Below are 23,848 nucleotides of genomic sequence, written 5' to 3'. Positions count from 1 at the left end.
AAGTATGCTCTAAGGCTAGTTAGGATAAGGTTATTAGAAAGTACAGTTTGACCATTATGCCAATTTTTTGTACTGTGTTAGATTCAAAGCAAGAAACTTGCTAATAATACTGTCATTCTTCATTTTAATTTCCAACCATGCATAACTCATGGGGCTAGAAAAAAAAAAATACTAGTATATATCTTGATAGTGTCCAATTATGAATTATAGTTGAACGGAGACATGCATCTTCATCAGTTTCCTTCAACTCCGGATTCTTCTACACCAGCAAAATCAGAAGCACTGCCACAATTTGGTGTTTGGGAGGATGATCAAGAAGTTGAAGCTAGTGACAACCGATGGATTAAAAAAGTTTGGAAGAGAATTAAGAGAAATGTGAAAGAGGGTAATAACAAAGGAATAGAACTATGTAAAAAAGTGTACAAAACCTATTATATTGATAGAGCAGGAACTACCAGCTATGCATAAGCTCATAATGCAGCCGCAAAGAAATAAAGCAGCAACCTAAAAAAAGGATGCAAATCAGACATTACAGCCTCAGCAAAATGCATGATGTTCCAACCAATTGTAGATTTAAGGAGTGCTAATCAAAACTTCATTTCGCGTGTCTGCTACATTTAACATTCGATTCTGTTTTTTAAGGGTGTACTAGTTCACTAACAATGTGCTAATGAAAAATTCATTTATATTTAGTCTTAGTTCACTACCAAGTACCAATGTGGTGTGAGGCTCATAGTTTTTTTTTGTTCTCTTGGGCGTCTTTTATATGAATCATGTAACAGTATGTGATTAAAGTCCATTATTAGTGTATCTAAATTTTCTTTACTGTTTCCGTGTGGGGCTAATCGCGCTTGATTAAAGTTAATGCTCAAGATTCAGGTCAATTGTAATTCTTTATTAATGCTGTAGTATTTTCGCTTTTTTAAGAAAAGACGTGAAACATACTAGGCAATTACTGAGTAAAAGCTCGTAGTTGGTGGTTTGATTTTGCAAAAAAAAAAAAAAAAAAAAAAAATGATCAGGAAATTTCAGATTTCTTTCCTTTAGTGCTGAATTGGTCTAAGGAACATATGTCGTATTTAAGTCAAGCTGAGTGAGTTCAATTTGCAGCCCTGCAAAAAGATCCTGTTAGTTTGTAAGAGTGAGTTGAGGCGAGTAAAAGTTGGAAATCTAATAGAGATATAAGATATCGGAAAATATATGTATATCTCTAACAAAATCTGATATATATCTCCTCTATGGCTGGTTCTGAAAGACCTGTCTTGAAGGATATGCAAAATCCCAGCAGTGAGTCATCTCTACATATGAAAGTAGATGAATCACCTCAATCATCGGTCAGCGAAGAAAGGAAGGTAACCCATTTTGTAAGAATAATTTCAGGTTCTTTAAAATAAGTTTGGTGGTTCAATAATTTACACAAGACTAAAGTATTACTTTTTACTATGTATCTTTAAATTTTGCGCATTAATAAATTTAGCTAGTAATAAAATACAGAGAATCAGTAAAATTGCCCTGGGAATCCACACCTCTTGTAACACACTAACACACCTTAGGCTTTTACTTTTTTATTATTCCTTAATTTTTAAATTTGCTCTGTTCTTAGTAACTTCAATTCTCAATCATTTACTTACTTAACAGATCACGTCAGAACCTTATGAATGCAATGGTAGTCGTCAGCGTGAATCCAAGAAAGAGGAATCCAAGCAAAAATGGAGTAGGACATCTTATTCCGAGGAGGAAGATAAGGAACCCCTACAATTAGTAACACTTCAAGCAGGTTTTGCTAAACTGAACGAGAATTTGATTGAAGAAAGACGTCGGGCTCCACCAACTTTTAATACAGGATCTACGACGCCTCTCCAAAAGGAATCCAATTTCATACAGGTTTTGTGAGCTCATTTTTGTGTCACAATAATTGTTATTGGTTGCCTGCTTTTCACATCCTTCTTATTAATATAATAACTAGTGTGTATCCCGAGTGATGCCCCGGGTTGCTAATTTGTGTACTTCTTGCTTTAATTTAACAATAATGTTGAACTATTTGTGTAGTTAGTGTTTGTAGTGGTTCGGGCATTGTCTTTAATGTCACCTTCTTTATTTTATTTTATTTTTTTTAACATCATATGTTTTTATATTTTAATCTTGTGCAAAATAAATGAATTATATTATCTCTAATTTACTTAATAAATTAAAAGATTATTATAATATTATGTGAAACTTAAAACATTAATAATAGTTGGTTGAGATGGTAAAAGTATTACCTATGTATTAGAGGTTATGAGTTCGAATATTGTTGAAAGCATATTTTATTCACTTAAATGAAGTGGCTAGCTTATCACATTGTGATCATTTTTTTGGGGAAAAAAAAAACTACTATGTAATAAAATATATAATATCTTTCTCTAATCATAATATCCACTCAAATACACCACTACTTTTTTTTTTTCTTTTTTTTTTTTCCGTATTCATCATTTTTTAATAAATTATTAATCCTATTTCTTTGGAAAATCTATACTTAGTATTTAAAAACACAAACCAAAATTGACACATGTCATCATTCTTTCTCACCTTTCTTTATTCATTCTCCCTCCTTATGTTTTCAAAGAAATTCTCTCTTCATCTCCCCCTTTATTTCTCAATAACTTTAATATTTTGTAATCTTTATTTTAATTCAATAACAAATTAAATTTCCTAAACCTTTTCCTCTTCTCATTATTCCATCTATCAATTCAATTTATTCACATTCATAATTCATTTCTTTAATTTGACCCCTTATTTTCCCCCTCTTCTTATATAAATACAAATTTTCAATAAAGATTTTTTCACACTCATTAAGTTTCAAAAACTAAAAAATTAGAGAAACATATCTCAAAATTCTATGTGAAATTTCTACAACAATGAGGATGATGATTGAAAAGGGAAATATTGAGGTGGCAAGAATACTATGGAAATTCCATGGGATGACATTGTTTGCGTGTCATGGGGCTTTAATTTTGAAGATATTAAGCGCAATATAAGAGACATATATTAGTAATGACTAAAAAAGAATATCATGCCTTCACATTTGATGTAAAAATTGTAAAATTATAATAAGTGTTTGGTATTTACAAAGTAGTTTTTTATACAAATTGTTGATTAATATATCATGTGATAGAGATATGATTTTACGATTTTAAGCCATTTTTTCTACAACTATTACCACTAATTCATAAAATATTATAATATGTCAAAAGACGATAAAATAATTCATTCAAATAATTTGTAAAGGGTTTTTTGTGTTTTTGGTGACAAGATAATTTGTAAAGTTTCAAATAAATTTATAAATTAAGCATAACCCGTGCGTAGAACGGGTCCAAAAGCTAGTTTAATATAAATAAACCAACCTTCGTCCGGTTCTTCCAAAATGGACCAATCTATAAATCTTCCCAAATTAAACTCAAGTTTCATTTTTTTCACCTAAAATAAACCAAACAGGGTAACCTACCTGTTGTACCCGGTATTGGGCTAACGTGGCACTTATCGTTGGAATTTATTTAGTTTTTTTTTTTTTTTGAAATTATTGTTACTATGTATAAAAAGCAACGACTTTCCTCGAAATTGTCAGGTTTCCTCAAAAAAAAACAAAAAAAGGTCAGGTTGTCACTAAAAATTCGATCTTTTGCTAATGGAGAGGGCAAATCATCAACTTGCAACATTAGGTAGATTCTTCTTCTTCATCAATTGGGAGGATCAAATGTAATTGTGGAAGTGATGCGATTATGCAATCTATGAAAAATGGCCCAAATGTACGTTCCATGGCTGTCCATTATGGCCAGTAACAATTTAATTGCTTCCTTGATTAGGTCAATTAGGGATATGTCTTGTTAATTGAATTAGGGATATGTTATGGTTTGGTTCTGAATTTTAAATAATTGAATTTGGGAATTTAATTAGGGTTTATCTAACAAATTGAGGTTTGAATTACAGGACACAGATTGTGGTTTTTCCAATGTGAGAGACGAAGTTGATGATTTACGATTTCAATTGTTTGAAAAAGAAACCACCATTGTGGAGTTAGAGATATGAAGATGCAAAAAACGGAGAAATTGGAAGAAGATGTTCAAGAACTTAAGGCTGAGGTTACTGAAATGCAAATTGAGTTGATGAAGAGTGCAAGAAAAGATAGAAAATCTTCTTTGGCTTTGGTGTTGTCATGGGTGTTGTTTGGGATATTGGTTATGTGCTTGAAATAGTTGGTCTATGTTGGTAATTATGTGATTGACATAGTAGACTAATCTTGGTAATTATGTGCTTGAAATTAAGTTGTAATGTGGAGTTGTTATGAATTATTGATGAATAAAAGCTGTTATTTGATAATTTTTGCTGGCTATTGTGATTTGTGAATTGCAATTGAAATTAGACTATTATCTTGAGCTTTTGGTAGTCTTAAGTGGTTCACTGTCTCGCGGTGTCTGATTATAATTATAGAAGAAAGCAATCAACTACAACTTTTCGGATCATGCTACTGGAATGTGGCAAAAGACCACTCTGCACTCTCTTAGCATGTGTGAAGTGGGTTGAGAAAATTCGTGGTATTTACATAAAAACCAGTAAGTGGATTTTTCTTTACTGATTGAGGCTTCTTGAGGTTTTGTATGTCAACCTGAATTATTGATTTATTGTACGAGTAGTAGATTAGAACTGTGCTCTTAGAATGATTCCATTTATTACACTTTGTGCTCTTCTTATATGTAATGAAAGCGTTGTTTGCATAAGAGTAAATTATAGAGAACCTTGTGGATATCATCATACTGCCAATATAGTGTGCAGAACTGTTAAGTTTACTCTGCATTTATTGTCTGATGATATATGTGTTGTAGCGAGTATTGTGCATCTGGGTAACTTATTTATGCTTTTAAGAAACAAGGGAGATATCCCTTAACCTTGGTGTCTTTTATGAACCTCAATGTCACAACACTCGGTCAATATTTATGCATATCTTTACTCGTTTATATATCTTAATCATATTACTAGTACGAAGTATATCTTTACTTGTTTATAAATCTTACTCTTTTTTTTTTTTTTAACTTATGACAGGAAATGAAAGAAAAAAAGACAACTAATGCCATATCACATGCACATCAATCTGGAACTTTTGGAAGCGGTTCATCTGACCTGTGCCATACTGCAAACACCTTTAAGTCTTTCAAGAGGAAAGAAGGATCAGATTATACTGAGGTTGCCTCTGCATGCAGTGAAATAGGTCGCTAGATAATGCATATTCCGAAAGGAGGTAAGTTGGCCGTTTGGTATATGGTGGAAACTGGAAAGACATCAACTAATGGACAGTTTAATACAAGCAGAGCGAGCTCTTCTTCCATGCCGGGATTTCAAACAGATTCTTCAGCTCAGATGGTTTGACTTAACCACAGGGTTTGTTGATTTTATGATGCTTTCAGCTTATAAAAACTAAGTTCCTTTCCTCTGTTTTTTTTTTTTTTTTTCATATTGAAATTGTCACTGAATACATTTGCATCTTTTGCATTCTTTGTAAGATTTTTAGTTTTGAAACACGTAATTACTTTTTCACAAAGAAACTACGAATTTTATCTTCTGTTTGGGTTTTAACAATGGTTTTTGTAGTGATAGCTTTGTGAAAGCACAACACCAATACTCCATCCATTTTATTTCAACACACTTAAGGAGAAAAATGAAACATGGAGAAACTAAGAGAAAGGTAAATTTTTAAAAGACTCCATAGTTAGACCTTTTAGATTCCAAGTCTTTAAAGTACCAACTTAAAACTACCATATGTAAAGCCGTCTTATTGCTTGTGTTCCACTCTATGATTTTCAGTACATATCAGCTCTCAACTTCTCAACCCTTCGTCGTTGACCTGAAAATAGCTAGGCCGACTTCAATCCCTTCTTTAGATCTTCTGCCTGCTACTAATTCTGGCCATTACAATTAGATTGCATGGTGTGATCTAATCCTTAGGTTAATCGACTTATTTTTATTGGTTATCAGGAAGTCTATTTCAATTTTATTTTGGGAATTGGCAAAGGGGAGAAGATTTATAATAGGTAGTGCAATCTATTTATTCTTATATCTTGAGGAAGATTGTCGGTATGTAGAGGAAAATTAAACGAGAATTAGCATATATTATAAATAAGGGAGAATAGGCAAAGAGAGGCATCCATACTATTGAATTTGGAGTGAATCAGGCCACTCAAAAGTCTGACATTCTATTCTTTATTTTGCTGTGATTCAGATTTATCAATTTAAATCTCTCTTCAAATTTTACTGCCTGCTTTAGAAATCTCAGTTAACAACATTTTCCAAATGGCATTACAAAGATAATAACAAGTTGTATACATGATCAATCAGAAATTCATAGGATAACTTTTCTATCAGGAAGAATTTGGCCTGTGGTATGAAAAAACTGCATAAAAGCTCTGTATCGCAGTGAGAAACAATAGAATGATAGCAGAAACCAGTGAGATGATAGACCAAGGATTGTGAAAATACTTTTGAAGCAAGCTTGCTCGCCATCTGTTTCTTCTGTGGTTGTAGTACGCGCTCACTTCTTTAGATAGATCTGCATAGTAACCATCATGTACATCCACGAGCATTTCTTTAGAAACGCTCTTGAACAAGTCAACAGCTTGAGCATCATCTCCAAGAAAGATTCCACGACGATGAAGGTGACCTGCATCTTCAGGGGATTTTATCAAGCATTCCATGAAGACCACATATGATGCAATCACAGCATCACTTATCTTCATATGACACTGCTCAAAGGCGGCTATATTCAGGAGGATGGTTATTGTACTATCTTGTATCCAAATGGGAGGGATTTCAAGAACTCCGTTCTTGAACCTGAAGTCTAAAAGACAGCCGGTGTTCCGTTTCCTGAATTTTACTCCTCCCTTTCTCAGCTCAGTCACCCTATGTAAGACTTGTTCACGGCTTGAAGTACTATCCGGGGCTTTATTTAGCCACTGCTTCAAACACATTGGGACAAGCTTATCACATACCATATATCGAAATCCATGTTTATTAATAGGACCCTGTTGATCAGGCTTTACATGGAGTAGACTTCGCCTAAAAACATCAAGGACATGAAGGCACTCACCCTGCCTCAGTGAACTGCTCAGTTCATTGACCTCGTCTCCAGACATTCTTATACCTGTCATAGTACATATATAGTATGTAAAAAAGATGTATCAATATATAATCTTGCTATGGGTGGCTTTCTCTATGTTCTAAATATTATTAAAAGCGAAATTCCAAAATTACCTGCCAGCCATCTAGAATTGAAGAAGCCGAGAACTAAATCCAAAGCCTGATTTTGGTGCTGATTTCCTTCCATTAGCTTAAGTAGCCTGTCAATTATAAAAAGAGGAACTTGATTCTCCAACATTACCATGTCTAACACAATGTCTTCAACAATTCTCTTATTAGCAAAGACAGGGTTGCCTCCTGTTGTGTCTCTAGCATGATAATATCTCAAGAGCTCGAGGATGAAGCAGCCATCAAGAACCATCATCTCTACAAACTCGTCGCTGCTTAGATGATTGACTTCTTGTTGATAACAAGCTCGCGCTTGATCTTCAACTTGCCTGATGGTACCAATGTAAAGGCTTAGGCCTTGACCAGTCCGTTGTAGGATTTGGTACAGAGAAAGCCGCTTGTAGAGAACCATATCCTGAACTAGTTTACTACCGGTATGGTATGGCCCTATGGATATGGTCTTGGGCTCATAGCTTTTTTTGCTCTTTTGGGCATCTCTTATACGAAGAGGCATTCGATATATGCAACACTTCTCCGATGATTTTATTGTAATAATTTGTTGTGCCTCATTGAGTTTTCCCTGTATGGATCTAACCAACTGTTGTTGCTGTTTTTTTTTTTTTTTTGACGAACACTGTTGTTGCTGTTGAGAATCCATTTTTCTCTTCTTTCAGACCTTCTGGTGGTCGCTTCTGGTCAATCTTTAGAGAAGATCAACCAAAATATGCAAAAAATGTCTAAATATATTACAGGAATGATGTTTTCAAGTAATGAATATGGCCTTTAGAACATGGGAATTTAAATTAAACTACATTATTCACATATGTATATGAATTTTCTTCCCTGCTTCCAGGTAATTGCGCTTGATTAAAATCAACGTTCAAGATCAACACGTAATTCTAGATTAACGTGTAGTAAGCTTAAAATTGGTGGCTTTGGAAGAAAAAAACAAAACACCAGGAAGTTTCAGATCTCTTGGTTGAACTTGCAGTCCTGGAGAAGGATTTGTAAGTTTGTAATAGTCATCTGAAAGACGTTAAAATGCCTCTTTCATCGGTCAGCTGTCATCGGTCAGCGAAGAAAGGAAGGAACGTAAGTCTGGATTAATGTGTAGTAAGTTCAAAATTGGTGGCTTTGAAAAAAAAAAAAAAAAAAAAAGGAAATTTCAGATCTCTTTCCTCTAGACTTTAGGGCTAAATTGTTCTGTGTCAGTATTTAAGGTAACTGAGTTAGAATTGCTGCCCTGCAAAAGGGATCCTGTAAGTTTGTAACAGTCCTCTGAAAGAAGTTGAAATGCCTTATTTATTGGTCAGCGAAAAATGGAAGGTAACTGTTGCTCTGATTTTTTAAAGTGAGTTGATATTAGATTGCTTAGTTTTGCCATGAATATTGATAAGTATTTTGAGTTAACTTAGAAAGTTAATTTGGGAGGAACTCATTGAATCAATATAATTATATATTCTCGTTGCTTTGGGTGGGTTTTTATAATCTTCAAATGAAATACTTTTTCCACATTCCAAATTGTTACCATCCTATTATTTTTTTAATTTTCAAATTGGTTCTTATCTAGCTAATTTCTTCAGTTGTCAATTATTTACCAGCATAAATTCAAGAAAGATGGAAAAAAAAGAGGAACTCAGTCGAGTGATCAGGATCAAGAAAGTGGTATATGATGGTTACAGTCGTCAGAAATTTAATCATGTAAGGCAACCTGTAGTGGACGAGGATTTCATTGGTAAAAGAGGTCAGGCTCATAGGGATTATGGGGGAGGTACGAGATTAACATGTAATGATTCCAACGTCATACAGGTTTTTCTTTTCTTCTTCTCATACCATACCACACCATCACTACATAATATTCCTTTCAATCACATCATTACTATCTCCTCTTCTGTATTCACTTTCATTTTGCGTAATTTGACTTTTTTTAGCCTAGTAATACATTTCCATTAATCCAAGCATGTTCTAAGGTTAGTTAGGATAAGGTTAGAAAGTACAGTTTGACCATTATGCCATTTTTTTGTACTTAGATTCAAAACAAGAAACTTGCTATTAGTACTGTCATTCTTCATTTTAATAACCAACCATGCATAACTCATGGGGATAGAAAAAAAAATATATCTTGATAGTGTCCAATTATGACTTATAGTTGAACGGAGACATACATTTTCATCAGGTTCCTTCAACTCCGTATTCTCCTACACCAGCAAAATCAGAAACACAGCCTCTATTAGGTGTTCGGGAGGATGAAGGTGAAGCTAGTGACAACCGATGGATTAAAAAAGTTTGGAAGAGAATTAAGAGAAATGTGAAAAAGGGTTATAAAAAAGGAATAGGACTATGTAAAAAAGTGTTCAAAACCTGTTGATGGAGCAGGAACTACCAGCTATGCAGCAGCAAAGAAATAAAGTAGCAACCTAAAAAAGGGATGCAGCCTCAAAGTCAAACAGTGCACCTGCACCGAGAAGAAGTGTTAGAAAGAGAACATCAAAGCAGCAGCAGCAGCCTGCACGTGAAGAAACGGTGTTAACTCAGCCGCCTTTGCTATCCTTACAAGTGTCAATCTTACCATATATCTGCACCAAATCAGCCGTCACAACCTCAGCAAAGTGCATGATGTCCCAACCAGTTATAGATTTGTTCTTTAGTACTTTATAGATTTAATAAAGGAGTGCAAATGAAAACTTCATTTCGTGTGTCTCCTGTACTTAACATTAGATTATGTTTTTAAGGGTGTACTAGTTCACTACCAATGTGCTAATGAAAAATTCATTCATATCCAGTCTTAGTTCACTACCGATGTGGTATGGCCCTATGGATATGGTCTGGGGCTCATAGGTTTTTTTGCTGTGTTGGGTTGTTGAGCCTATTTATTGTATAGTTATTGGGCCGTAGTTATTTATGAGCCCTAATCTCTCAAGGTTGTATATATATACTTTTGCATACCTTAATACAAAATACACTACTCTCTTCTCTCTAATCTCTTTATTCCTGACATGGGTGTCTCTTAAGCGACGAGGCATTTGATATATGCAACACTACTTCTCCCATGATTTTCTTGTAACAAATTGTTGTGCTTCATTGAGTTTTCCTTGTATGGATATAAGCCACTCTATGTGTTCTTGAGAATTCAATTTTCTAGTGGTTGCTGCTGTTCAATCTTTAGTGAAAATCAACCAGCATATGCAAATAATGTCTGGAAAATATTATAACAGGAATAATTTTTTCATGTGAATCATGTAACAGTATATGATTAAACTACGTACATTAGTAGTGTATCTGAATTTTCTTTCCTGTTTCTGTGTGGGGCTAATCGCGCTTTAAAGTCAATGCTCAAGATTCAGGTCAATGTAATTCTTTATTAATGCTGTAGTAGTTTCGCTTTATAAGAAAAGGAAAGACATGAAACATACTAGGCAATTACTGAATAAAAGTTCACAGTTAATGGTTTGGTTTTGAAAAAAAACATCAGGAAATTTCAGATTTCTTTCCGTTAGAGCTGAATTAGTCTACGGAACATATGTCGTATTTAAGTTAAACTGAGTGAGTTCAACTTGCAGCCCTGCAAAAAGATCCTGTAGGTTTGAAACAGTGAGTTGAGGTCTGCTATATATCTCTGCTATGGCTGCTTCTGAAAGACCTGTCTTGAAGGATATGCAAAATTCCAGCAGTGAGTCATCTTTACATCTGAAAGTAGATGAAACACCTCAATCATCAGTCAGTGAAGTAAGGAGGAAGGTAACTGTTGTTCTGTTTTTCGCGTCACTCTTGTAATCACTAATTGAAATCAATACAACTATTCTCGTTGCTTTGGGTGTGTTTTTACAATCTTCAAATGGTATGCTTGAAGAATTTTCCCACCTTCCAAAGGTTGCCTCTTTTACTATCTTATTTCTTAATTTTCCAATTTGTTTTGTTCTAAATACTTTAGTTGTCAAAACATTTACTCTAATAGATCACGTCAGAACCTTATTACTGTTGTTTTTGTCAGTGTGAATCCAAGAAAGACGGAAATAAATATGATTTCAGGAGACTCTACTTGTGTGAGAAGCATGATTCCAAGAAAGACGAAGAGAAGAAAATCGAGGAATTGAATTATGCAAGGTATCCTGTACTGGACGAGGATATGATTGCTGAAAGTCGTCGGGCTCTACATAGAGATTATGGGGGAGGTACAAGATTGAGATTTAGTCAAACGTGTATTGCATCGCAGGGGTTCCCAATTTTTACTAGATCTACGACTACTCCCCAGATGGAATCCAACTTCATACAGGTTTTGTGTGACACAACTCTATATACGAAGTATTTTGATTGTGTGCTGCTTGCTTGATTTCTTTTCCTTCCCTTTATGCCAGTCAAACAGAGGGGCAACCAGCAGACGAGTCCCAAACAATGACACTCCTGCATCTTCTTGTCATCTGTCAACTGATCACCCTAACCAAAAGGTAAGTCTATCTTTTGTGCAAACATACACATATTTCTCTTGAATGTAGTTGCTTTAAAAAAACAGAAAAACCCAGGATACTTATAATAACGGACAAATTTATTAAAAATTATTTCAACCACTAAGTTTACTCCCACCTTTTGATACTCAAAACACTCATAATTTCATTCAGTTATGATTTAGTTATTTAAAAACTAGAGCCAAACATGTCTATAGTTTCCTTTTATGATTTATCCAAAACAAACTTGCACTATTCATCTCTTTTTAGATGAGCATGCTTGAGAGTATTTTGTTTACTTCGTGAAACTTGTACAAACTAGTTCCTTCATTTCAAATTAGTTGCACATTCATTTAGACACATTTGCTAACATAAATTATTACATGTAAATATCTTTAGTTACTACCTCCGTCCCCTTTTGATAGTCCCTTATGGGCATTTTTCACGAGAATTAATAAACACAAAAATGAATAGTAAAGTATATTGAAAAAGTAAGGTATGCAAAAAAGTAGAGAGAGAAAGTAATAAAGGTACATGGATTAACAAAATTTACATGGAAAAGTTAAATTTGCCCAGATATTGTTGCAAATTGGAGGGAATTTTGGTAAAAAATCAATATTAATAGTTGTTGGAAAAAGCAAATGGGGTGAACATTTTGGGACTAAAATTTGTCCATAAGAGACTATCAAAAGGGGACGGAGGGAGTATGTATTAGCAAAAGTTTATAATAATGTGATATTTGTAATGTATATGTTGAGAATTTGAGATTGATTTGACAAGACTCATATGAATATGTTTTTTTTTCTTAAAAGTACACTACATCACAAAATCAAGTCTAAGTAAGCTATGTAAATAGTGCACAAAGTCAAAATATGTCAACTAAAAAGAACAAAGGAAGTTGCTTAGGCCTGTCATATGCCTAATGAAAATAGTTTAACCATTCCTCCTACTATGTAGACGAGGTCAAATCCCAAAAGACTATACGGGCAATTAAAGGTCAAATCCCAAAAGACTATAAATTAATTAATTATATCGACTCGAGCTAATACTAAGAAATCAAGTAACCAACAAATTTGAGAATCACTATGAATAAAACTAATACTAAGAAAAAGTAACCAACAAATTTGAGAATCACTATGAATAAAACTAATACTAAGATATTAAGCTAATACTAAGAAATTGATAAACGCGGGCCTGGGCCGCACCCGCAAACAAAGAGAGAGAGTCCACTTCACAAGTCCAAGGAGGTTCCATCCCAAAACCATATGACAATAGGAGTAGCCCCTTAGCCTTATAAAGTGTTTAACTCTCTCTTCTTAAACCAATGTGGGACACTTACATGTGGTGACACTTGAGAAGTTTATTCTTCAACAGAAATCAAGTAACCAACAAATTTGAGGATAACACAATTAATTTAGATGGGAGAGAATTCAAATTTCCTCATTTCACTTTGTGATGGACTACATTATGGTTGTAATTGATGTTTACATAGTTAGTTGCTAAATTTAATTCAAATTTCGTCAATTTTCACTTTGTGATGGACTAAATTATGGTTGCAATTGATGTTTGTATAGTTAATAACTATGTGTAATTAATATATTTTTTCAAGGTACCAATGAATTTTGGGGGGGATTTATGTAAGTGTGGGTACCTGGTTTCTCAACAAAATTCATGGACTTGGGAGAATCCAGGACGTAAATTTCATGCATGTAACTTCTATGATTCAGATACTGGAAGCAAGGGGTGTGACACATTCAATTGGGTGGACACAGAAATAACAGAGTGGCAAAAAGATCTCACAAACAAACTATTGGTGGATTACAAACTGCATATGATGGAGCTTACCGCCTTGACGAAGGAATTAGATGATGTTTATGCACAGAAAGAATGCTTGTTAATTGAGAATAAATGTTTAAAAGATCAGTGCAAATCATTAATAAATGAGGTTAACATGAAAGAAATGAAGAATTATGGAGGATCTTCAAAGAAAGAAATGTTTAAAAGATCAGTGCAAATCATGCTCCCTGTAATATGTGGTCTGTTACTCTTTATTGTTGTTATTATTGTCCTTAAGTAGATTACTTATATGAATTCTAAAGTGATTTAGTCGTGGTTGATATGAAAAAGGTTATAAGTTAAGAGACTCCATTGTTAGACCTTTTTAATTCCAACTTACTTGATTAAAAAATAAATAAATAAATAAATAAAAAAAAAAATTCCAAAACAAGGCTTTAGAGCTTCCATACTAAAACCAATTGGCAATAGTAGGAGTTACTCCTCTACCTTATAAAGTGGAACCACCTCTCCTCTTTCTCCAATGTGGGACACTCACAAGTGATACACATTGGGTTCCAATAGATAGAGTATAAAACATATTCCTGGGCCTCAACCATCAGCTTAAGTTTTTGGTTGAGTTGGTCCTTTAACTTGGTATCAAGAGCCAGCGTGACAGAAAGGTCACGGGTTCAAATCTCATCTACCTCTCCTTTAAAGTGGAATTAATTCGCACCAGGTATGGGTGGGGCTATGTTGCATCCACATTTTAAGCCCAAAGGGCCTTTCATGTAAGGGGGAGTGATAGAGTATAAAACATAATCGACTTATTGTAGAGGAAAATTAAACGAGAATCAGCATATGTTATAAATAAAGGGAGAATAGGCAAAGAGAGGCATCCAGACAATTGAACTGGGATCAGGCCACTCAAAAGTCTGACATTCTAATCTATTTAAATCTCTCTTCAAATTTTACTGCCTACTTTAGAAATCTCAGTTAATAACATTTCCCAAATGACATTACAAAGATAATAAAAAGTTGTATACATGCTCAATCAGAAATTCATAGGATATATCTTTTCTATTCGGAAGAATTTGGCCTGTGGTATGAAAAAACAGCATAGAAGCTCTGTATTGCAGTAAGAAATAATAGAATAATAGCAGCAACCAGTGAGATGACAGACCAAGGATTGTGAAAATACTTTTGAAGCAAGCTTGCTCGCCATCTGTTTCTTCTGTGGTTGTAGTACGCGTTCACTTCTTTAGATAGATCTGCATAGTAACCATCATGTACGTTCACAAGCATTTCTTTACATACGCTCTTCAACATGTCAACAGCCTGAGCATCATCTCCAAGAATGATTCCACGACGATGAAGGTGGCCTACATCTTCAGGGGATTTTATCAAGCATTCCATGAAGACCACATATGATGCAATCACAACATCACTTATATTCATATGACAGTGTTCAAAGGCTGCTAAATTTAGGAGAATGGTCATTGTACTATCTTGTATCCAAATGGGAGGGATTTCAAGAACCCCGTTCTTGAACCTGAAGTCTAAAAAACAGCTGGTGTTCCGTTTCCTGAATTTTACTCCTCCCTTTCTGAGCTCAGTCACCCTATGTAAGACTTGTTCACGGCTTGAAATACTATCCGGGGCTTTATTTAGCCACTGCTTCAAACACATAGGGACAAGCTTATCACATACCATATATCGAAATCCATGTTTATTAATGGTACCCTGTTGAGGCCTTACATGGAGTAGACTTCGTCTAAAAACATCAAGGACATGAAGGCATTCTTCCTGCCTCAGTGAACTGTTCAGTTCATTGAGCTCGTTTACAGACATTCTTATACCTGTCACACTATGTTCTGAGATGCATCATATATGTTCTGAGATGCATCTCAGTGATCACACTATGTAAAAAAGATGTATCATATATGTTCTGAGATGCATCTCAGTGATCACACTATGTAAAAAAGATGTATCATATATGTTCTGAGATGCATATAGTATGTAAAAAAGATGTATCATATATGTTCAGAGATGCATCTCAGTGATCACACTATGTTAATCGATCTTGCTATGCGTGGCTTTCTCTATGTTCTAAATATTATTAAACGCGAAATTCCAAAATTACCTGTCAGCCATATAGGATTGAAGAAGTTGAGAATTAAATCCAAAGCCTTGTCATCAGTTTGGTGCTGATTTCCGTTCATTAGCTTAAGTAGCCTGTCAATATAATTATAAAAAGTGGAACTTGGTTCTCCAACATTACCATGTCTAACACAATGTCTTCAACAATTCTCTTATTAGCAAAGACAGGGTTGCCACCTGTTCTGACTCTAGCTGGATAATATCTCAAGAGCTCGAGGATGAAGCAACCATCAAGAACCATCATCTCTACAAACTTGTTGCTGCTTAGATGATTAACTTCTTGTTAATAACAAGCTCGCGCTGTTTAGGCAAATCTCAACAAGGACATATGAGAATCTGCTAGGTTTGAGGGGTAATAACAATCATACTACCAAAAGCGCATAAAATAGCAATAAAGCAATAATAAAGCAGTAGATAAGCAATGAAATAACAATAAACAAACAGAATGAACTCTACTATGAAAAGAGTAAGTTTAGAGATACAATACTGAATAAGGACTAGCCTCCTTCTTCAGTAGGGACGAAGCTCCGTAGATGAGTGCAGAGTAATTCTGTTATATTCAGAGTATATGTGCGTACATCAGTGCTAAAAATGTCTAATTACACTTATTTATACCTAGGGATCTCTAGGGTTTACAAATATCTTCAGAATACATTCAAAACGAAGAAGATCTTCTTGATTTATCTTCTTCCCTGTTCTGTAGGTGTATTTTTGGCAAGTATCCTCTTGATTGATACGTATGATGGTGCTTTCCTTATTTACTCCAATCAAGCCGTTTTGCCTATTTTTGCTGAACCATTGATCTTGGACTGATGCCCTAGATGTTATGGGTCGTATTACAATACGGGCCCAACAATTGCCCCTAATTTTTATTTCCAAGTATTTGGAAGTGAAAATTACCTAAAGAAAATTCTAGAAAATATTTTGAAATTCAGAAATTGCTCCAACGGTTAGCAAATTAGAAAGTGGTGGCGGTTTTAAGGCAACTTCCTTGATAACTGTGAAAGGCGGTTTTATTTCCGTCTTTGGTATTTATTGGGTGTGCAGGCTGTTGTCTAATCACTTCAATTGTTTTGCCCCTAATTTCCGTCTTTCTAGAGTTAGGGTTTCGCCTTGTCAATTATTGCCCCAAACTTGGAGGGTATTGAGAATTCTGGATTTGCTGAGTGTGAAATTGGGTATAGAACTTGATGTGAGGGATTTGTGTTACCCTTACACTATCAGGACCAGTGGTAAAGGTCGGGTTGATCTTCGCCTGAAGGATGGTGTTGGTCCTTTGGTGACTAATTTGGAGAAGGCGTTTGACAAGAAGTGGTATCACAAGTTCTTCTTTGTGAGGATTGATTCGTTGGGTGATGATTGTGATTTTTTGATTGACACTGTTGAGGCCAAAGGTATTTTGTTTTCTTATTCTTTTATGTTCTTCTCTCCTTCTTTGTTGATTTGGGCTTATTTGTCTGTTGGTTGCAGTGAGTAAATTGAAGCAACGCTCTCAGTCTCCATCTTTGATAGACAAGTTATACGAGTTGAGTGCAGACGAAAGGTCTTTCATCAAATTGACGCAGCCTGAAGTAGTTATTCAAATTAAGTCTTTGGACGAGTCTGATTCTGAACAGAAAGTTGCTCCAGCCATGTCTCAAGGTTTGTTTTCTTTCTCCCTTGTGAGTTTCGATGTTTTGTTGCGCTTATGCTTTTGTGAATGCGTGGTTGGTTTTTAGTCTGTGTGTTTTTGTTTTTGAATTGGTTGTTTCCTTGTTGAACATATTTGCGCGTACTTGTTGGTCTTGGTTGTTTGTTATTAGCGTCCTTGCTGTATATATTTGATGTGATCCTTGTTGTACAATTTTTGAACTGACTGTATTCCTTGTAGATACATTAAAGTCACTGAGGTCTCATGATCTTCTTAGCTCATCTTCCATCTTGGGCCGTCTTAAGTCTCGTTCGTCCCCCCAGACTTCTGAGGCTGTTCCCATCAAGATGGTTGCTCCTAGGGGTGCTGCACCTCCGCCTCCGCCTCGTGCTGGTCTTAAGAGGAAGTTGGAGATACCCATTGATGTTGACGCTGCTGAGTTTTCCTTTGATTCTCTTGCTCCACATGTGGATACCTTGTTGTTTCCTTCCTTCAAGGATCGCCAGTTTTCAATGACTTTCGCTGATCTTTCACAAGAAGCGGTTGTACAGTCCTTCCAGGTATAGTGTACTCCAAAATTTTTTTGCATAAAATCGACCTTATTGAAATATGCTTCTTACACTTCATCTTTGCTGTGCAGAGCCTCCAGTCCTGCCTTGGTGTTTTAGGCAAGGTGTCAGAATTTTCTCGGGTGTATGAGGCTATGAAGAAGGAGCGTGATACTCTGTCTGACAAGTACAAGGCTGCTACTGAGGCTTTGAAGTCTGAACGGGCTAAGTATCGGGACTGCATTTCTGAGCGGGACGGGTTGAAGAGTACCCTGAAAGAAGCTGCTAATGAGGCCATTGATGCTGCTACGTACTATTATGGGAAGGCACGTCTTGAGATGATGGAGGAGTTTCAGCAAGGAAAGCATGAGGCTTGGGATTATGATGGTGACAAGGCTTCTTTTGAGAAGGCGTTTCCTGAAGGGACTGCTGCTCCTGGTTTCCTACTGCTGAGCTTTGCTGATGAGGAAGTGAATTCTCCTCACAATGAAGAAGTGACGGATGCCCCAGAGGTGATGAAGCCTGTAGCTGAAGAAGTAGCCCCTGCTAACAACACGGGGGAAAATTAGTTTAGCTGGTGTTGTGTCACCTTTCTTTTAATAAAAAATGTACAACTTTGGATGCTGTTTCTGTTTACTGCCTTAGTGCAGTCTGGATATTTTGTTTTTATTTTGTGCTACGCTTCTGTAGCTGGATGCTTTGTTTAATTTTGTTGCAATGCAACTAAGTATTTCTGTCTTTCTTGCTGTGTGATTGTCGTTTCTGCATAGTGTGGTGTGTTTGCAGTTGTATCACGAATGTATTACAGTTGTATTACAGTTTTATTACAGTTGTATAGTAATGGTGTTACTTACATGTGTTTGTAAGTTTTGTGAGGGTAGTAGGTCTGTTCTTTTCAGGAATGTCTTGCCTTTGTTCTACAGTGAAGGGACTTGTTGCATCCTTGTTCAGTAATGTCAGCCGTGTTCCTTGCAAAACAGAAGAAGGTGAGGGGTGGCCGTGGGTTTCCCCAACGGCCCTCCGATGCCAAAGTCAGTACTCGTAATGATCATAAAGTAAATTGACAAAAGATAAAGATAGATGAGTACTTTTCGTGCTGAATCTGGCTGTTGGAGATTTTTGTGTTTTTCTATTTTCTGATTTTTTTTTGTATTTTTGCTTGTTTTTCCTGTTTTTTTTTTTTTGTGTTTTCTTGAAATAGAAATAACAATTGCGTACCTTCTTCAGAAATGATATAATTTTAAATGTGCTGCGTTCCAGCTTCGCTGCACTTCTTTCCCTTCTGCATTCCTGAGTCTATATGCTCCATTACCTACTATCTTGGTGATTTCATAGGGTCTTTCCCAGTTGGGTGCTAGCTTTCCTGCATTAACTTCCTTGGTGTTTTCGTATACCTTTCTGAGGACCCAGTCTCCTAGCTTGAAGGCTTTGACTCTAACGTTCTTGTTGAAGGATCTTGCTACTTCCTGTTGGTATGCTGCCATTCTCATTTGTGCGTCTTCCCTTAGCTCCTCTACTGTGTCTAAATTGTGAATTAGTTCTGCTTGGTTTCTTTCTTCTGTCATCAGTCCGTACCTTGCTGTAGGCACTTCTACCTCTGTTGGTATTACTGCTTCACATCCGTACACCAGTGAGAAAGGGGTATGACCTGTAGCGCCTTTAGGAGTTGTTCTGTCTGCCCACAATATGTTGGGTAGTTTGTCTGCCCACTTCCCTTTGGCTCCCTCCAGCCTTTTCTTCATGTTGCCTATAAAGACTTTGTTACTTGATTCTGCTTGTCCATTCGCTTGTGGGTATCTTGGTGTAGATGTGATAAGGGAGATGTTCCATTCCTTACAGAACTTGGTAGTTTTGTTGCTGATGAATTGAGACCCGTTGTCTGTAATGATCTCCGCTGGTACTCCGAATCTGCTTAGAATGTTCCTCTTTATAAATGAAATGACGTGCTTATCCTTGATCTCCTTGTACGCTTCTGTTTCAATCCATTTGGAAAAGTAGTCTGTCATTGCTAAGAAGTACACTCTCTACCCTGATGACGGTGGTAATTTTACTATATCCATTCCCCACTTCATAAATGGCCACGGTGTCAATGTTGGGTGTAACTCTTTTGATGGCTTGTGTGTCAAGGGCGCATGTTTTTGGCATGCTAAGCATTTCTTGGCGAACTCAACTGCGTCCTTTCTCATACTGGGCCAGTAGTATCCCATTCTGAGTGCCCTGTTGGCTAAATTTCTTCCTCCGGAGTGATTTCCGCATTCTCCACTGTGTAAGGATTGTAAGACTTGTTGAGCTTCTTTTCTTTCCAGGCATCTTAAGAACGGTCCTGCTGCAGATTTCTTGAAGAGTACATTGCTGATTAGGCAGTACTTGGAGGCTTTCTGAGCGAATGCTTGGGCTGTTACTTTTCCTGTTGGTTTCGTGTTGCCCAGGAGGTATTCCTTCAGGGGTGTTATCCAACTGTTGTCTTCTTCTTCTGTAGGGCCTGTTTGAATTTCGTAGACACTCATGGTTAATTCCTTCTCTATGGCTGGTGAGAGTACATGTACTAGAGGGATTGCCCCAAATTCTTTTGGATTGATGTTTGATCCCAAATTTGCCAATGCATCTACTTCGGTGTTTAGGTTCCGGGGTACTTGTTCTATCTTGAACTCCTTGAATTCCTTGATGAGCTTCTTTGTGACTTCTAGGTAGGCAATCATTCTGGTGTCTTTCGCTGCATATTGCCCGTTGATTTGGTTTACCATAAGTAAAGAGTCGGAGATTACTTCTAGGTGTTGTATCTTCATATCTCTTGCAATGGTTAGTCCTGTAATGAGCGCTTCATATTCGGCTTCATTATTGGTAGCCTTGAAGTTGCACCTTATTGCCTGTGCTATCTTGTCTCCTTGGGGTGATGTCAGTACTACTCCTAAACCCACTCCTCGTATGTTTGCTGCACCATCTGTATGGAGTGTCCATTTTTGTGCAGCCTTTGGTTCCTGTAAGGCTAGTACTTTCTTTTGTGCTTCTTCTTCAAGTGTAGGGCTGAAGTCTGCCACGAAGTCTGCTAAAGCTTGAGATTTGACTGCCGTCCTGGGTTCGTACTGTATGTCGTACCTGCTTAGATGTAGGGCCCATTTTTCCATCCTTCCTGACATTTCTGGTTTTCTCATGATAGCTCTGATGGGGTAGTTGGTCCGTACTTGTATGGGATGACTCTCGAAGTATGGACGTAGCTTTACTGAAGCAGTGAACAAGGCTAAAATGATTTTCTCCAATGAGGCGTATCGTGTTTCCGCACTGAGCAGGGTCTTACTGACATAGTAGATTGGAAATTGTTCCTTTTCTTCTTCTCTTGTGAGGACTGCGCTGACCGTCCCTTCAGACACTGCAAGGTACAGCTGGAGTGGTTCCCCTTCTCTAGGTTTGGAGAGAATCAACGGGTTGGCTAGGTATTCTTTCAGCTTCTGGAATGCTTCATCATGTTCTTGTTCCCATTTAAACTCCTTGTTCTTTTTCAGTACCTCGTAGAAGGCTCTGTTCTTTTCTGAAGACTTTGAGATGAACCTGTTCAATGCCGCGATTTTCCCTGTTAAGCTCTGTACATCCTTCTTGGATTTTGGTCATTCTAGATCTAGGATAGCTTTGACCTGTTCTGGACTGGCTTCTATTCCTCTTTGCGTAACCATGTATCCCAAGAATTTTCCTGACTGTACTCCAAACGTGCACTTTGTAGGGTTCAGCTTCATGCCATATTGTTTCAGGATGACGAATGCTTCTCTGAGGTCTCTGACATGATCTTCTGCCTTCTTGGATTTAACTACCATATCATCTATGTAGACTTCTATCGTGTTCCCAATTTGTTTTTCAAACATCTTGTTTACCAACCTTTGGTATGTTGCTCCTGCGTTCTTCAATCCGAAAGGCATCACCTTGTAGCAATATATTCCTTGACTGGTAATGAAGGCTGTCTTTTCTTGGTCGTCCTTGTGCATGAGGATCTGGTTGTAACCACTGTAGGCGTCCATAAAGGATAACAATTCGTGTCCTGCTGTGGCGTCTACCATGGCATCAATGTGAGGTAAAGGGAATGGGTCTTTCGGGCAAGCCTTGTTGATGTCTGTGAAATCTATGCAAATCCGCCATTTCCCATTCTTCTTTCTTACTACCACCACGTTGGCAAGCCACTCTGGGTACCTTACTTCTCTGATTTTTCCAGTCTTCAGTAGGTTTTGAATTTCTTCGTTAATGATCTTGTTCCTTTCTGGCGCGAATTTTCTTCTTTTTTGCTTCACTGGTGTATGCATTGGGTCTACGTTTAGCTTGTGAGTGGTAACCTCTGGGGGAATGCCTTTCATGTCCTCGTGGGTCCAAGCAAACACATCTTTCTCTTCTTCTAGAAAGTCGTGAATTTGTTGTCTGATTTCCGCTTTAAGCTCTGACCCTATTCTGACTTTCTGATCTGGATGTAAGGGGTTCAGCTGGACTTCAGTAGCTTCTTGCTCTTCTGATATACTCAACTTCTCTTGGCCCAGCTGATCCTCTGATTGTTATGCTGAACTCTTTTCCGCGGATGTTGCTTTCAGTGCTATCTTGTAGCATTCTTTGGCTTCCCTAGGATCTCCTCTGATTTCTTGAATTCCCCACCTAGTAGGAAACTTGATGACCTGATGGTACGTAGAAGGGATGGCTTTCATTTCATGTATCCAAGGTCTTCCCAAAATCATATTGTATGAGGACAGGGTGTCGATTACTAAGAACTTGACTCGCAGGTTGATCCCTTTTGCATATGTTGCCAATGTAATCTCTCCACTTGTCTTCTTGGTTTCCCCACTGAATCCCACTAGCATTATTGACTTGTTAACTATATTCTTCTCATCTATGTTCATGTGCTTCAGGGTATCCAGCATGATGATGTTTGCAGAACTTCCATTGTCAACTAGGATTCGCTTAATCATGCAATTTCCAATTGGGAGTGAGATTACTAGGCCGTCATGATGACCTTCTACTGCGTCGCTTTATTCAAACATGATAGGGATGTCTATCTTTGATTTTTCCCTCTTGTCTGATTGCTCTTTGTTACTTTCCTTTGCGTGCCGCTTCGCTGCTGAATATGTTAGGCCGCATACTTCTGACCCTCCTGATATGAAACAGATGGTTTTGACAATTGGAGGTGGGGGTGGAGGACCTCCTTGCTTGGACTCTCTATCCTTCCCTGAAGCTTTAGATCTGTCTGACAAGAGTTCTTTGAGGTAGCCCTTCTTTAATAGGTATGCAACTTCCTTTCTGAGCGCGACACATTCGTCAGTAGTGTGACCAATATCTGAATGGAAATCACACCATCTGGATGGATCCTTCTTCTCCCCAAGCCTATCACTCCTTCTAGGCCACTGAACAGTATATCCCATCTTGTTCAAGGTCCTTATTACTCCTGCAGGATTGACATTGAAGCAATACTCGTGCAACTTTGGTGGGAGCTCAGGATCTTCTCTCCAATCAGAAAACTCTCCTTCGACAACGTTGACTGATCCTTCATCAAAGCGGGAACGCTGATACGGCTTGAATCGATTATCTCTCCTGGGGAAGTTGTTGTTCCTTCTTGACGGGCGATCTTCATCCTTTCTGAGCTCTGGAGTCTTTCTTGCATATGCATCCTCTTCGAATCTGACTTGAGCCATTGCCTTAGCTTGTACATCTTCAAAGGTTGTGCATGGATATTTGGTCAATTCCTTGTAGAGCTCACTGTGATCTAGCAATCCTCTTCTGAACGCTTCAATGGTTGTAGGAGCATCACACTTGTGTATTCCAATCTTTTCCCTGTTGAACCTATTAAGGTAATCTCTCAAGGATTCACCGTGTCTTTGCACAATACGGTACAAATCCGATGACTGCTTTTCTATTTTCCTGCTGCTGGCGAACTGGATCTTGAATAGGTTTACCATTCCTGCAAAAGATCGAATTGTCCCATTATCTAAATTAATGAACCAAGTTAAGGCTGGACCTGATAATGTGGCTCCAAAGCCTTTGCACATGATGGCCTCCCT

The 23,848-nt window shown here is 37.0% G+C and overlaps 5 protein-coding genes and 1 long non-coding RNA gene across 7 annotated transcripts; 3 read left to right on the top strand and 3 right to left on the bottom strand.

Moving 5' to 3' along the window:
• Positions 1-1,036: 1,036 nt before the first annotated feature.
• LOC145609271 (uncharacterized) lies at positions 1,037-4,369 on the top strand. The gene is made up of 3 exons (XM_081664798.1): positions 1,037-1,352; positions 1,639-1,884; positions 3,967-4,369. The coding sequence occupies exons 1-3, from the start codon at positions 1,239-1,241 to the stop codon at positions 4,063-4,065; spliced, it is 459 nt and encodes a 152-aa protein (XP_081520924.1). The 5' UTR covers positions 1,037-1,238; the 3' UTR covers positions 4,066-4,369.
• A 1,762-nt stretch (positions 4,370-6,131) lies between these two features.
• LOC145608660 (UPF0481 protein At3g47200-like) lies at positions 6,132-8,066 on the bottom strand. Its single transcript, XM_081664269.1, has 2 exons — positions 7,279-8,066; positions 6,132-7,168 (listed from the first exon to the last, which is right to left on the bottom strand). The coding sequence occupies exons 1-2, from the start codon at positions 7,928-7,930 to the stop codon at positions 6,390-6,392; spliced, it is 1,431 nt and encodes a 476-aa protein (XP_081520395.1). The 5' UTR covers positions 7,931-8,066; the 3' UTR covers positions 6,132-6,389.
• A 164-nt stretch (positions 8,067-8,230) lies between these two features.
• LOC145608632 (uncharacterized) lies at positions 8,231-10,203 on the top strand. 2 transcript variants are annotated; one of them, XR_014105852.1, is made up of 2 exons: positions 8,231-8,598; positions 8,874-10,203. It is a non-coding gene; the product is annotated as an uncharacterized LOC145608632 (long non-coding RNA). The 2 variants fall into 2 exon arrangements; XR_014105853.1 differs by having other exon boundaries at positions 8,856-10,203.
• Positions 10,204-10,870: 667 nt separating this feature from the next.
• On the top strand, positions 10,871-13,863 carry LOC145609705 (uncharacterized). Its single transcript, XM_081665165.1, has 4 exons — positions 10,871-11,010; positions 11,264-11,545; positions 11,628-11,717; positions 13,324-13,863. The coding sequence occupies exons 1-4, from the start codon at positions 10,894-10,896 to the stop codon at positions 13,789-13,791; spliced, it is 957 nt and encodes a 318-aa protein (XP_081521291.1). The 5' UTR covers positions 10,871-10,893; the 3' UTR covers positions 13,792-13,863.
• Positions 13,864-14,567: 704 nt separating this feature from the next.
• Positions 14,568-15,338, bottom strand: LOC145606870 (UPF0481 protein At3g47200-like). Its single transcript, XM_081662714.1, has one exon. It carries the CDS (start codon positions 15,336-15,338, stop codon positions 14,568-14,570), a length of 771 nt encoding a protein of 256 aa, XP_081518840.1.
• A 7,484-nt stretch (positions 15,339-22,822) lies between these two features.
• Positions 22,823-23,746, bottom strand: LOC145606869 (uncharacterized). Its single transcript, XM_081662713.1, has one exon. It carries the CDS (start codon positions 23,744-23,746, stop codon positions 22,823-22,825), a length of 924 nt encoding a protein of 307 aa, XP_081518839.1.
• Positions 23,747-23,848: the final 102 nt, after the last annotated feature.

The sequence above is a fragment of the Chenopodium album genome, chromosome 23, assembly GCF_948465745.1.
Source record: "Chenopodium album chromosome 23, dcCheAlbu1.1, whole genome shotgun sequence".
Taxonomy (NCBI): Eukaryota; Viridiplantae; Streptophyta; class Magnoliopsida; order Caryophyllales; family Amaranthaceae; genus Chenopodium; species Chenopodium album.
This window is presented reverse-complemented; position numbering and strand designations above follow the sequence as displayed.